Source organism: Mauremys reevesii, linkage group 10, assembly GCF_016161935.1.
Source record: "Mauremys reevesii isolate NIE-2019 linkage group 10, ASM1616193v1, whole genome shotgun sequence".
Lineage (NCBI taxonomy): Eukaryota > Metazoa > Chordata > Testudines > Geoemydidae > Mauremys > Mauremys reevesii.
In genome coordinates, this window is record NC_052632.1 from 44,013,009 (window position 1) to 44,027,423 (window position 14,415).

The 14,415-nt window shown below is 48.4% G+C and overlaps 1 protein-coding gene across 7 annotated transcripts in view; it reads right to left on the reverse strand.

The window, feature by feature from the left end:
- The window catches only part of HCN4 (hyperpolarization activated cyclic nucleotide gated potassium channel 4), a 166,116-nt gene that overhangs the window by 8,616 nt on the left and 143,085 nt on the right, over nucleotides 1-14,415 (reverse strand). The window contains exon 8 of one of the 7 annotated variants that reach the window (XM_039493367.1): nucleotides 12,693-12,766. The exons of the other annotated variants lie outside the window; for them this stretch is intronic. Within the exon in view, the coding sequence (XP_039349301.1) occupies nucleotides 12,732-12,766 (35 nt within the window). The 3' untranslated portion in view covers nucleotides 12,693-12,731. Of the gene's footprint in view, nucleotides 1-12,692; nucleotides 12,767-14,415 lie in introns of those variants that run through there. 7 annotated transcript variants of the gene reach the window in all.

The following is a 14,415-nucleotide window of genomic DNA, read 5'->3' on the forward strand; positions in this document are numbered from 1 at the left end:
ACCTTATTTGTGTTTCTATTCTCTTTAGGTCCAATAAAAAATAGAGACAACTGTACACTTTTTTATTATTGAGTCTGAGAAAAACCCATACATAGATAGATTACAATGATTTGGACATGTAGATGTGCATATTTATTTGTTTTTCCTAAAGTTAATTAAGTATTTTAAGAAAAATTGTCAGAGCCGCCACCAGCAAGAGTTGGTGGCTGCGTTCTGTTGTGAGAACCCCATAATACAAATAATAAATAATTGTAGTAAATAGTATGAGTCCCACAAAAAAACAATTTCTCATCAACACAGTGATGGTCTGAAAAAGAAAATGGTATTTAGAACCCAGAGGACGTGCCCAATGCAGTCATAAGAGCTCTGAAGTTCAGTGATGTCTCTGAAATTTTGGAGCTTAACTAATAGACAGTTCTCTCTTAATAAAGAATTGAAAAGCCACACACTTCACCTGACTGTAGATAACACACAAAGGATCCCAAGGAAAAGGGCCATGTGGTTTAATGAAAAGAATCAGCTCTCAACAATAGTTCTATCAAATCATCAAAATGAGCTTTCTGTTGTTAAAATTCTGCACAGAGCCTGGGGAGATTAGCTGCAATGCTATGTTCATTCTGGCTCTCTACCTCCAGTTCACTCGGAGGCCAGTGGCTGTAGTTTAAGAATTTGGGTCAGTGAATTACTTTTTGAATCTACATTCATTTTCAACATTCTCACTTTATTCTGGTGGCTTCTGCACAGCTACCTAGCTCCTGGGAGGCTCAGGTACATTTTGTGTCTTTATTATGAAGACTGAATAGTAAACACACCAGGTCAGATCCTTGGCTAGAGCAAGGAGTTTGCAGCACAGCTCAAGAGTGAAAGTGGCCTTTGCAATCCTCTGATCCTGGGCTATTGTGCACTGGGCTGCTCTCCTGTTCTAACTTAGCTGGCTGCCAGTGGCTCTAATGGGCCAATATTGCAGCTGATGATGGCTGGCAGAGCAAAGAAGCCCTGGATATGGCCCCTACACTGTCAGCATGTTACCTGCACTAGCACTTTGCGCTGCTCAGACCATAGGACTACACTGCTATTGTTAGCATACTAGCTTGATCAGAGCCACGTGGGTCTGTACGCTGACGCTGGAAATGACACCTTCAGCTCTGGTGTAACATACCTATAATTACATCAGCACAAACCCCGTGTCTAGACCAGGCCCCCAAATCAATTTCTTTTCTTGTCCAAAATCTTGTTAGTTGTCTCTTGATGGGTGTCTGTCGTTTCCCTTGCATAAGAGAAGAAGACTTTAACATGTTGGCTAAAATCAGAATGGTCAAATTGTACTTGTTGAATAATTTATTTGAGGAAGTTCATTAACCATATTTAAATAAATCACATGATGAATATTTCTCCCCCCCAGCCTCAGGGCTAGCCTTACCCTGAAGCGAACTGAGGTGACCGCCTCAGGTGCCAGACTGGGGAGGGGGGAGGGCACCAGTAGGACCCAGAGTGTAGAAAATTGTGTCTGCTGCTGGTGCATATGTATTCTCTCTGCTCTAGCTGCACAGAGATGGTGGAGTGCTGTGCTGGAGGAAGGAGGGCACAAGAGACATAACAGGCAGGCAGGAGAAAAGGTGAGAGGGAATAACAGAAAGCAGCAGGAGCTGCAGGGAGAGAGGAGGAGGAGGAGCCTCTTATGTACCTCTCTAGCACCCCCAGGAGCCTGGACTGATTAACACCAGCTTCTCAGGGAGCTTCCTGTTTCCTGCTGCTTCCTTGAACCCACTTGAAGAGAACAGACTGTCAACTGAAGTAGTAGGAGCCAGTTAGGCCCTTAAGATGCTGATATCTTCCCTCACTCAGGCCCTGCTTCCAGCCTGCTTATTTGTCCCCTTCAACTGAGTGTTGAGAGCCACTATAGCTGGCACAGAACAGCAGTCATGATGAAAGAAGAAAACGCCCCTCTGGGGCATCATTCAGAAAAAGAAAGAATATCAAAGGAAGCTTCTCTATCTAAGCAGGAGGGAGCTCTCCTGAGATACATAGACACAAATGTTCACGGTGAGCCTTCCGGCCCCAGTGAGGATGTGAGTGGTGAGGAGATGCCTGATCTTCCAGTTAGTCAGAGTGCAGGTGACCTGGCAGCTACTGCAGCATCCATATCTCCATCTCAAATGGATGTAACCATGCACATTCCTGAAGAAAAATGTAGATCAGAGAAGAGTGCGGTGGAGGTGCAAGAAACAGCTGCTGCTGAGTTTAGTTCCTTAAGTCTAAATGATCCAGGATTGTGGACCCACTTGAACAGTAGCCTGAGGGACTTCCTTGTACTGCATGGGCCACAGCAAGTGAAAAACGTCATGTTCCCCAAAGACAATGAAAATGGAAGTTTCCATTCAACACATTACTGGCGTGAAATCTCCAATGGTGACAAAGTGGAGAGGCCATGGCTTATGTACTGAAAAACCCAGAATGCTGCATACTGTTTTTGTTGCAAACTCTTCCAGTCTAATGTTCCAGCCACATTAGGTTCTACAGGAACAAAGGACTGGAAAAATCTGGCTAGAAATCTGGCATGCCCTGAGAAGGCAGCAAATCACCAGAGAGCATTCCATAGGTGGAAAGAGCTTGAGATGAGGCTAAGGTTAAAGGCCACCATAGATGATCAGCATCAAGAGAAGATTACAACAGAGTGTCTTTACTGGCAAAATGTTCTGAAAAGGCTCATTGCCATTGTGAGAATGCATGCTACCCAAAACCTAGCACTGCGTGGCACTTCGGATCAGCTGTATGTTCCAAACAATGGAAACTTCCTTAAAATTGTGGAGCTGATGGCTGAGTTTGATGCTGTACTCTAGGAGCATCTAAGAAGAATTACCACCCAAGAAATGTACACATACCACTACCTTGGAAAAACAATTCAAAATGAGATCATACAGTTACTGGCAACAAAAGTAAAACAGAAGATTGTGGCAGATCTGAAGTCAGCAAGCTATTACTCTGTTATTCTGGACTGCACACCTGACATCAGCCATACAGAACAAATGTCTTTAATGGTGCATTTTGTAACAACAACAGAACCTAGTAAAAATGTCCCTGCAATGGTGACTGTCAGAGAGCATTTTTTAGAATGTATTGACATTGATGATACTACTGGAGCTGGTATGACAAACATGCTTCTTAAAAAACTGGAAGATACGGGATTTGCAAAAGCTGACATGAGAAGTCAGGGCTATGATAATGGTGCCAACATGAGAGGAAAGAACAGAGGAGTACAGACACGGATCCGAGAATTAAATCCTTGAGCTTTTTTTGTCCCATGCAGGTCTCATTCATTTCACCAGGATCAACTCCAAAGGATGTTCTGGAATATATGTGCACAAATAAGATGACCACCCTCTTTCCAAAGGCTTTTGTTGCTCTGCGCATACTTCTAACACTTCCTGTAACAGTTGCCAGTGGAGAAAGCAGCTTCTCCAAGCTGAAGTTAATAAAAACACAACTACGCTCCACAATGACACAGGAGAGGCTGGTCGGCCTTGCAATTATCTCAATAGAGAATGAGCTGGCCCAGACTGTGGACCTTCAGCAGGAAGCAGTTCAAATCTTTGCAACCAAGAAGGCAAGGAAAGCACCACTTTGATTATTCAAACAAATAAAAATGACAGTGTTTACTATGCAGACAAGGGAACTTACATTTGCTCTTCAGGCATTTGAAAGTTGTGTTACTTAAAATTTTTGAAAACGGCATTTTAAGCTGTTAGTTCTTTATTGGGGTAGGTAGCAGAGCAGTACCATGAGAGGAGTAGAACAGGAAGAAGGCAGAATTGAGACCTTTCAAAGTTTTGGCCCAAGCAAGGAGGTATGGGGGCATCATTTGAGCTTCCTGCCTCAGGTGCCCTGCCCAGACATCTGAGGGCCAGACATCCACTTGCCTTCAGCACTGGGATGCTACAGAGAGGCAGCATTGTTTAGTGCTTAAAACAGAGGATTAGGAGTCAGATCACCTGAGGTCTTTGTCCTGCACTGTCACTGACTTGCTGTATGATCCTGAGCAGGTCAAGTCACCTCCTTCTACCACAGTTTCCCCATCTGTAAAATGGAGACACGATACTTACCTGACAACTGTAAAATACTCAAATTCTCAGATGAAAGATACTGTATATAATAATGTACAAAATATTATTAATGGAGCAGCAGGCACTGTGGGTGGGTTTTCTGTTTTGGTTTTGATAGGGATGGATTACAAAGAAGAAAGATGTTCCAGTGGTTTAAGTGCTAGCTGGAAACCTGGGTTCTAGTCCCTGCTCCGCCACAAGTTTCCTGGGCGACCTTGGGCAAAGCACTTACCCTGGTCTACACTATGAGTTTAGGTCAAATTTAGCAGCGTTAGATCGATTTAACCCTGCACCCATCCACACAACGAAGCCATTTTTGTTGACTTAAAGGGCTCTTAAAATCGATTTCTGTACTTCTCCCCAACGAGGGGATTAGTGCTGAAATTGACATCGCCAGTTCGAATTTGGGGGTAGTATGGATGCAATTCAACGGTATTGGCCTCTGGGAGCTATCCCAGAGTGCTCCATTGTGACTGCTCTGGACAGCACTCTCAACTCCGATGCACTGGCCAGGTAGACAGGAAAAGTCCTGCGAACTTTTAAATCTCATTTCCTGTTTGGCCAGCAGTTCAAGCTGATCAGCACAGGTGACCATGCAGAGCTCATCAGCAGAGGTGACCATGGAGTCCCAGAATCGCAAAAGATCTCCGGCATGGACTGAACGGGAGGTACTGGATCTGATCGATGTATGGGGAGATGAATCCGTGCTATCAGAACTCCGTCCCAAAATATTTGAAAAAATCTCCAAGGGCATGAAGGACAGAGGCCATAATAGGGACCCGCAGCAGTGCCGCATGAAATTTAAGGAGCTCAGGCAAGCCTACCAAAAAACCAAAGAGGCAAACGGCCGCTCTGGGCCAGACCCCCAGACATGTGGCTTCTATCATGAGCTGCATGCAATTCTAGGGGGTGCCCCTACAACTACCCCACCCCTGTATGCGGACTCCTGCAAGGGTGTCTCATGCAACAGGGATGAAGATTTTGGGGAGGAAGAGGCTGAAGATAGCGCACAGCAGGCAAGCGGAGAAACGGTTCTCCCTGACAGCCAGAAACTGTATATCACCCTGGAGACATTACCCTCCCAACCCAGGCTCCCGGATCTTGAAGGCGGAGAAGGCCCCTCTGGTGCTTGTACCTTTGTAAATATAATACATGGTTTAAAAGTAAGTGTGTTTAATGATTAATTTGCCTTGAAGACTTGGGATGTATTCGTGGCCAGTAAAGCTACTGGAATGCAGTCAAGCAACATCCGTTCTTTATCTCTCTGTATTATCCTCAGGAGAGTGATATCATTCATGGTCACCTGGTTGAAATAGGGGAATTTTATTAAGGGGACATTCAGAGGTGGCTGTTCCTGCTGGGCTGTGTGCCTGTGGCTGAAAAGAAATCATCCCTGCTGTTAGCCATGCGGTGTGAGGAGATCACCCCAGAGAATTGGGTGTGTGGGGGGGGTTAGTTGGGTTTGTGCTGCATGTTAACCCAAAAACTGCAGCCCCTCCTTTTAAATGGCCAACTCATTTTAAATGGTCAATCCAACTCTCCCTTTTTTTCCTCTTGCAGCTGCAAATGTTGAATCATAGAATATCAGGGTTGGAAGGGACTTCAGGAGGTCATCTAGTCCAACCCCCTGCTCAAAGCAGGACCAATCCCTGGACAGATTTTTACCCCAGTTCCCTAAATGGCCCCCTCAAGGATTAAACTCACAACCCTGGGTTTAGCAGGCTAATGTTCAAACCACTGAACTATCCCCCCCGTTTCAAAGCTCCCCCTATCATCTCCGTCCCAGAGGCTAGCACAGATAAGAAGGTGAAAAAAACTCACTCGCAATGAAATGTTCTCTGAGCTCATGCAGTCCTCCCACACTGAAAGAGCCCAGCAGAATGTGTGGAGGCAGACAATGTCAGAGTCCAGGAAAGCACAAAATGAACGTGAGGACAGGAGGGACGCATGAGAAGATAGATGGCTAGAGCAAAAGGAGCGGTGGTGGCAGCATGATGAGAGGAGGCAGGATGCAATGCTGAGGCTACTGGAGGATCAAACTGATATACTCCGGCGTATGGTTGAGGTTCAGGAAAGGCAGCAGGAGCACAGACCGCCGCTGAAGCCCCTGTGTAACCGACAGCCCTCCTCCCCAAGTTCCATATCCTCCTCACCCAGACGCCTAAGAACGCTGGAGGCTATAGGCACCCTACCACTCCACCCCAGAGGACTGCCCAAGCAACAGAAGGCTGGCATTCAATAAGTTTTGAAGTGCAGTGTGGCCTTGTCCTTCCCTCCTCCCCTCCTTCACCACTCCACCCGGTGCTTCCACCACCCCTACCAGGCTACCTTGGCAGTTATCCCCCTATTTCTGTGCCTAACTAATAAAGAATGCATGAATTTGAAATAACAATGACTTTATTGCCTCTGCAAGCGGTGATCGAAGGGGGAGAGGAGGGCAGTTGGCTTACAGGGAAGTAGAGGCAATGAAAGGGGTGGGTTTTCATCAAGGAGAAACAAACAGAACTTTCACACCATAGCCTGGCCAGTCATGAAACTGGTTTTCAAAGCTTCTCTGATGCACAGCGCACCCTGCTGTGCTCTTCTAACCACCCTGGTGTCGGGCTGCGCATAATAAGCGGCCAGGCGATTTGCCTCAACCTCCCACCCCGCCATAAATGTCTCCCCCTTACTGTCACAGATATTGTGGAGCACACAGCAAGCAGTAATAACGATGGGAATATTCGTTTCGCTGAGGTTTAACTGAGTCAGTAAACTGCACCAGTGTGCTTTTAAATGTCCAAATGCACATTCTACTACCATTCTGCACTTGCTCAGCCTATAGTTGAACATTTCCTGACTACTGTCCAGGGTGCCTGCGTATGGCTTCATGAGCCATGGCATTAAGGGGTAGGCTGGGTCCCCAAGAATAACTATAGGCATTTCAACATCCCCAATGGTTATTTTCTGGTCTGGAAAGTAAGTCCCTTGCTGTAGCCGTTCAGACAGACCAGAGTTCCTGAAGATGCGAGCGTCATGTACCTTTCCCGGCCATTCCACATTCATGTTGGTGAAACGTCCCTTGTGATCCACCAGTGCTTGCAGCACCATTGAAAACTACCCATTTTGAGTTATGTACTGGCTGCCTTGGTGGTCTGGTCCCAAGATAGCGATTTGCGTTCCGTCTATCGCCCCACCACAGTTAGGGAATCCTATTGCAGCAAAGCCATCCACTATGACCTGCACATTTCCCAGAGTCACTACCCTTGATAGCAGCAGCTCAGTGGTTGCCTTGGCTACTTGGATCACAGCAGCCCCCACAGTAGATTTGCCCACTCCAAATTGATGCCTGCCTGACTGGTAGCTGTCTGGCATTGCAAGCTTCCAGAGGGCTATTGCCACTCGCTTGTGAACTGTAAGGTCTGCTCTCATCTTGGTATTCTGGCACATCAGGGCAGGGGAAAGCAAGTCACAAAGTTCCATGAAAGTGCCCTTATGCATGCGAACGATTTGCAGCCACTGGGAATCATCCCAGACCTGCAACACTATGTGGTCCCACCTGTCTGTGCTTGTTTCCTGGGCCCAGAATTGGTGTTCCACGGCATGAACCTGCCCCATTACCACCATGGTGTCCAAATTGCCATCGCCCATGCTTTGAAAGAAGTCTGTGTCCATGTCCTCATCACTCTCATCACCGCGCTGCCATCGCCTCCTTGCCTGCTTTTGCAGATTCTGGTGCTACATATACTGCAGGTTAATACACAAGGTGTTTACAGTGCTCATAACTGCCACGGTGATCTGAGTGGGCTCCATGCTTGCCATGGTATGGCATCTGCAGGAGAGCAGGAGAGCAGAGTGGCAGTGGAAGCGTGACAATGGTTTGCAGCCCTATTGTACCGTCTGCTGCCAGAGCAGGCAAGTAGAGTGGCAGCGGAAGCGTGATGATGGTTTGCAGCCCTACTGCACCGTCTGCTGCCAGCAGCACTCAGGACACAACAGTGGCGGCTGAGCTGAGCGGGCTGCACGCTTGCCGTGGTATGGCGTCTGCGTGGAAAAAAGGCGCAAAATGATTGTCTGACATTGCTGTCACGGAGGGAGGGGCGACTGACAGCATATACCCAAAACCACTCGCGACAATGTTTTTGCCCCATCAGGCAGTGGGAGCTTAACCCAGAATTCCAGTGGGTAGTGGAGACTGCAGGAACTGTGGGATAGCTACCCACAGTGCAACACTCTGAAAGCCGACGCTAGCCTCGGTACTGTTGACACACTCCACCGACTTAATGCGCTTAGTGGGGACACACACAATCGACTGCATAAAATTGCTTCCTAAAAAATCTACTTCTATAAATTCGACCTAATTTCATAGTGTAGACATACCCTTAGTCTCTCTGTGCCCAGCTTCCCTTCTGTACTATGGGGATAATAGCACTGCCCTGCCCCTGGGGGTGTTGTTTGGGTATATACTGCATCCTTATATTTCTAGGAGTCTTCAATTTGCATCTGCCATTTTGTGCAAGCAGAGTTTTGCAGACTGTAACCAAGGAGATGACACACACTGAGCTCTCCATTGGGGACCTGACTTTTGTTCTTTGTTGCTCTCAATCTAAACTCACTGAATGTAGGTAGCTGCTCTTTGACTATGGAGAGACATAGCTTCAGCTGGTGTAAATGGTCTTAAGTCCCTTTAAGTCAATGGACCTGACAGTTTACAGTAGCTGAGGGTCTGTCCTGGAAAGCACAGCATCTGCTCTGTTGGGGCCAGAGGGCAGAGAACTGTAGCAGGCATAATCAAAGCCTTTTAGAAATTTCGATTGCTCTGCACATGGTTGTTCTGACCCAAAGTAAAGTAGTTGTACAGAGAGGCAATATGTCCTAGTAGACAGCATTGGACCAGTACTCAGGACTCCTGGGATCTATTTCCAGCTCTACCATTGGTTGCTGGGTGATGTTGGGAAAATCACTTCCTCACTCTGTGCCTCAGTTTCCCCATATGTAAAAGCGGGATAATGATACTGACCTCCTTTGTAAAGTACTTTGAAACCGATGGATGAAAAACACACTCTATACGAGCTAGGTGGTATTACAACTGGAGCAGCTCTCTAAAAGACCCACGTATATTCATTAGCAGAAATTGCGCTATTGCTAGATTCAACAATCTGGGGGCAGAGGGTGTGAGTCATCTTGAGACCTGCCTACAGCTGGTGTACATCTACCTGCTACAGAAGAGCTTCAGAGTGTTGTGACTGCTATGGCATTGCCAGCCCCAGGTGTTTGAAAATCACGAGTCAGGCCCCCCAAATCACAAGACTTTAAAAAGTTATTTGGGGGGGGGTTTCTTATTTGGCGTTTGCTGTTTGCACCATTAAGGGTCACATTTTCCAGCTTTTCTCTGCAATTATGAGAACTAGAAACTTTTCTTTTTAAAAAATGAAACAGTCTCAGGTAATCACAACTCCAGTGGCTGGGGCTTTAAGAAAAAAAACAGACGGAGTCGCACTACAGTTGTGAGAATTGGCAGCATTGGGACACAGAGTTTGCCTGTGTCTGTCTCTGCTTCTCCCCAGCTCTATGCTGGATTCCCTCCCAGTCCCCAGGGTATGAAATGCATTAAGGGACGGAGGAAGTGAGAAGAGATCTGACCAGAGCGCACTGCACTCCAGCTGTTCTCTGCTGGTGAAATGGCCCATAGAAGGCTCTTACAACTGGCACAACTTCCAGCAGTCTGGGGGCTGCTCTCAGTTGTTCTGGGGGTGAGGTAGGCCCCTGGCATGATGCAAAATTCAAGAGGATAGCTTAGAGCCACCTTTGCATGCTCCTCTTTCCCCCTGACATAGGAACAGAGCAAAGAAAATCAGGGTCAGAATACAATTTTAAGAGGGCCTTTCACTCAAAGCGTTTCTAAGGATTTCTCTGCTCCTGGAGAGCAGTGGGAGCATAGTAGCACACCTCTCCTAGCCTTCACAGACAAGGTCAGCTCCCAGACTGCTGCACTGGGCAACACAGTATGGGGAGGAGGTGAGCAGCCCTCAGTAGTGAAAGAACAGGATGAGGACTATTTAGAAAAGCTGGATGAGCACAAGTCCATGGAACCAGATACACTGCATCTGAGGGTGCTGAGGGAGTTGGCTAATGTGATTGCAGAGCCATTGGCCATTATCTTTAAAAACTCGTGGCGATCAGGAGAGGTCCCAGATGATTGGAAAAAGGCAAATATAGTGCCCATCCTTAAAAAAGGGAAGCAGGAGAATCTGGGGAACTACAGATCGGTCAGCCTCAACTCAGTCCTTGGAAAAATCATGGAGCAGGTCCTCAAGGAATCCATTTTGAAGCACTTGGAGGAGAGGAAAGTGATCAGAAAAAAATCAACATGGATTCACCAAGGGTAAGTCATACCTTATCAACCTGATTGCCTTTTATGATGAGATAACTGGCTCTGTGGATATGAGGAAAGCGATGGATGTGATATACTTTGACTTTAGCAAAGCTTTTGATATGATCTTGCACAGTATTCTTGCCAGCAAGTTAAAGAAGTATGGATTGGATGAATGGACTATAAGGTGGATAGAAAGCTGGCTAGATCATCGGGCTCAACGGGTAGTGATCAATGGCTCCATGTCTAGTTGGCAGCCGGTTTCAAGCAGAGTGCCCCAAGGGTCGGTCCTTGGGCCAGTTTTGTTCAATATCCTCATTAATAGCAGCAAAGAATCCTGTGGCACCTTATAGACTAACAGACGTTTTGCAGCATGAGCTTTCGTGGGTGAATACCCACTTCTTCGGATGCAAGTAGTGGAAATTTCCAGGGGCAGGTATATATAAGCAAGCAAGAAGCAAGCTAGAGATAATGAGGTTAGATCAATCAGGGAGGATGAGGCCCTATTCTAGCAGTTGAGGTGTGAAAACCAAGGGAGGAGAAACTGGTTCTGTAACTGGCAAGCCATTCACAGTCTTTGTTTAATCCTGAGCTGATGGTGTCAAATTTGCAGATGAACTGGAGCTCAGCAGTTTCTCTTTGAAGTCTGGTCCTAAAGTTTTTTTGCTGCAGGATGGCCACCTTAAGATCTGCTATAGTGTGGCCAGGGAGGCTGAAGTGTTCTCCTACAGGTTTTTGTATATTGCCGTTCCTAATGTCTGATTTGTGTCCATTTATCCTTTTCCTTAGAGACTGTCCAGTTTGGCCGATGTACATAGCAGAGGGGCATTGCTGGCATATGATGGCATATATTACATTGGTGGATGTGCAGGTGAATGAACCGGTGATGGTGTGGCTGATCTGGTTAGGTCCTGTGATGGTGTTGCTGGTGTAGATATGTGGGCAGAGTTGGCATCGAGGTTTGTTGTATGGATTGGTTCCTGAGCTAGAGTTACTATGGTGCGGTGTGCAGTTGCTGGTGAGAATATGCTTCAGGTTGGCAGGTTGTCTGTGGGTGAGGACTGGCCTGCCACCCAAGGCCTGTGAAAGTGTGGGATCATTGTCCAGGATGGGTTGTAGATCCCTGATGATGCGTTGGAGGGGTTTTAGCTGGGGACTGTATGTGACGTCCAGTGGAGTCCTGTTGGTTTCTTTCTTGGGTTTGTCTTGCAGTAGGAGGCTTCTGGGTACACGTCTGGCTCTGTTGATCTGTTTCCAAAAACCTGTAGGAGAACACTTCAACCTCCCTGGCCACACTATAGCAGATCTTAAGGTGGGCTGCCTTAGTAGGAGTATTGCCAGCAGATCGAGGGAAGTGATTATTCCCCTCTATTTGGCACTGGTGAGGCGACAGCTGGAGTACTGCTTCCAGTTTTGGGCCCCCCACTACATAAAGGATGTGGACAAATTAGACAAAGTTCAGCAGAGGGCAACAAAATGATTAGGGGGCTGGGGCACATGACTTATGAGGAGAGGCTGAGGGAACTGGGGTTATTTAGTCTTCAGAAGAGAAGAGTGGGGGGGGGGATTTGATAGCAGCCTTCAACAACCTGAAGGAGGGTTCTAAAAAGGATGGAGCTAGGCTGTTCTCAGTGCTGGCAGATGACAGAACAAGCAGCAATGGTCTCAAGTTGCAGTGAGGGAAGTTTAGGTTGGATATTTCCCTAGGAGGGTGGTGAAGCACTGGATTGGGTACCTAGGGAGGTGGTGGAATCTCCATCCTTAGAGGTTTTTAAGTCCTGGCTTGATAAAGCCCTGGCCAGGATGATTTAATTGGGGTTGGTCCTGCTTTGAGCAGGGGATTGGACTAGATGACCTCCTCAGGTCTCTTCCAATCTTTATCTTCTATGATTCTATGATGGCTGGACATAGCTGATGTGTAGATCACATGACTGAGTCCCTGAATCCCGCCACTGTTTGGGTGGAATGCTCCCATGTGACTTGGGAACCCCCACATCCACCTACACTGGGATTCACCCCTGAGTATCTGGCATGACTGATACTTGCAAACACTGTTACTATTTCTTCTATTCAGCAGTTTCTCATTTGATCCACCCTCCCTAGCAGCCATCTGGGTGACGCTCGCAGGGTGTGGAAACTGGCTCTATGTGGTGTTTTATTGAAGCACTGTCATTGGAAATTGGTCTGACTGGCGCCATCAGTGCTGCCCCTGCCTCTGGTCTCACTGGGTCTGCACCCAGCTCCATGGTTCCACAGAGTCCCATGCCGCCTGCTGGACTTCACACTGCAAGGAACAGGCTCTCAGTGGTGGGGCCTAAAACAGAAGAGTGGTGGCAACCCTGGGTTCCATGAGGTCAGCTGGAACCCGGACCAGAGCATCACGTCAGGGCTACACCAAGCTCCTCCTGTTGCTACTCTATTTCTCCCTCGTTATGTATGTTCCTCATCAAAAGTATGTAACAACCCCCTCCCACCATGGTTCATCAACAGGGATGGAACCTGGGACCTTCAGCCCAGGCCTCTCCCACTTCAGCTAACAAAGCAGTTCTGCTAGCTAGTAGCAGCAGTGGATTCTTATCTTCTGTGTGGATCTGCTACTAGAAGGAGACATCACAGTTAGTATGTTACTGCTCCTTATTAGAGGAGGCACTGCTGTCTACACAGCTAGGAACCATGTCCTCTGGGCTCACACGTGCTTTCTCCTCTGCTCTGCTGAGAGAGAGATTTCAGCAGTTGTATTGCCTACTCAGAGATGCAGCAGATGAGTGTGGAGCTTGGCACCACAGCACAGCCTGCTCACATGTACATGCATGCACAGGGGAGGTTTGCTTTTGTAAGGCTGAACAGCAGCATAATTGTCCATCACAGGGAATCTCTTTTCAGAGACTCCGCAGAACTAGAGATAGGAAAGCCCTGCTAGCTCCCATCTAGTCCATCCCCTTGGAACAAGGCAGGACTGCTCCTTACAGCACATTTTCTTGGGCTTTGTTCAAGTGTCCCAAGTGACAAAGCTGCCACCACTTACACTGGGGCCTAATTAGCCAGTGCTTGACCAAGCTGCACATATTTAGGCTCTTACTTTTTCTTCCGGAATCAGTCCCTCCAATCTGCAATATCGTTCTAGGAGCAAGATGCCCAGAACTGAATGAATGCCTCTTGGTATGGCCAGGCCCAGAGCCCCCTGCCAGCTCCTCCGTGCCTGCCCAGAGCATTGCCCAGAACTGCACTAGCCTTTTTGATTCTAGGAATGGGTGAAAATAAGCACACATTTTTAAACAGAGGTCTAATTAACAAAGGGCAATGTAGGGGTTACTGCCAGCAGCGTATTATCGCCTAGGCCAACAAGGCCTAGGCCTAGGGTGGCAAGTTTGCAGGGGTGGCAAATTTGCTCATGCCCCCTCCCCAACTCCGCTCCTTCCCCAAATCCCCGGCCTGCCTCCTCCCCCAGGCGCGCCGCGCTTCCCTCCTTCCACCTCCCTCCCAGGCTTGCCACGCAAAAGTGCTGGGAGGGAGGGAGAAGCGAGTAGCGGCACGTTTGGAGGAGGTGGAGCCAGGGGCGGCTCTAGGAATTCGGCCGCCCCAAGCATGCAGGGGGCGCGCTGCCGGTCCCGCGGCTCCGGGGGACCTCTTCCAGACGCGCCTGCGGAGGGTGCGCTGGGAGGGCGGCAGGCGGCTCCGGCGGACCTTCCGCAGTCATGCCTGCGGGAGGTCCACCCAAGCCGCGGGACCAGTGAACCCTCCGCAGTCATGGCTGCGGGAGGTTTGCTGGTCCCGCGGCTCCGGTGGACCTCCCGCAAGCATGACTGCGGAAGGTCCGCCGGAGCCGCCTGCCGCTCTGCCGGCAAAATGCCGCCCCAAGCGCGCGCTTGGCGCGCTGGGGTCTGGAGCCGGCCCTGGGTGGAGCAGAGGTGAGCTGGGGCCTGCAGGCACGGGGAGTAACCCCAGGGGGGGCGGGAACCGCTC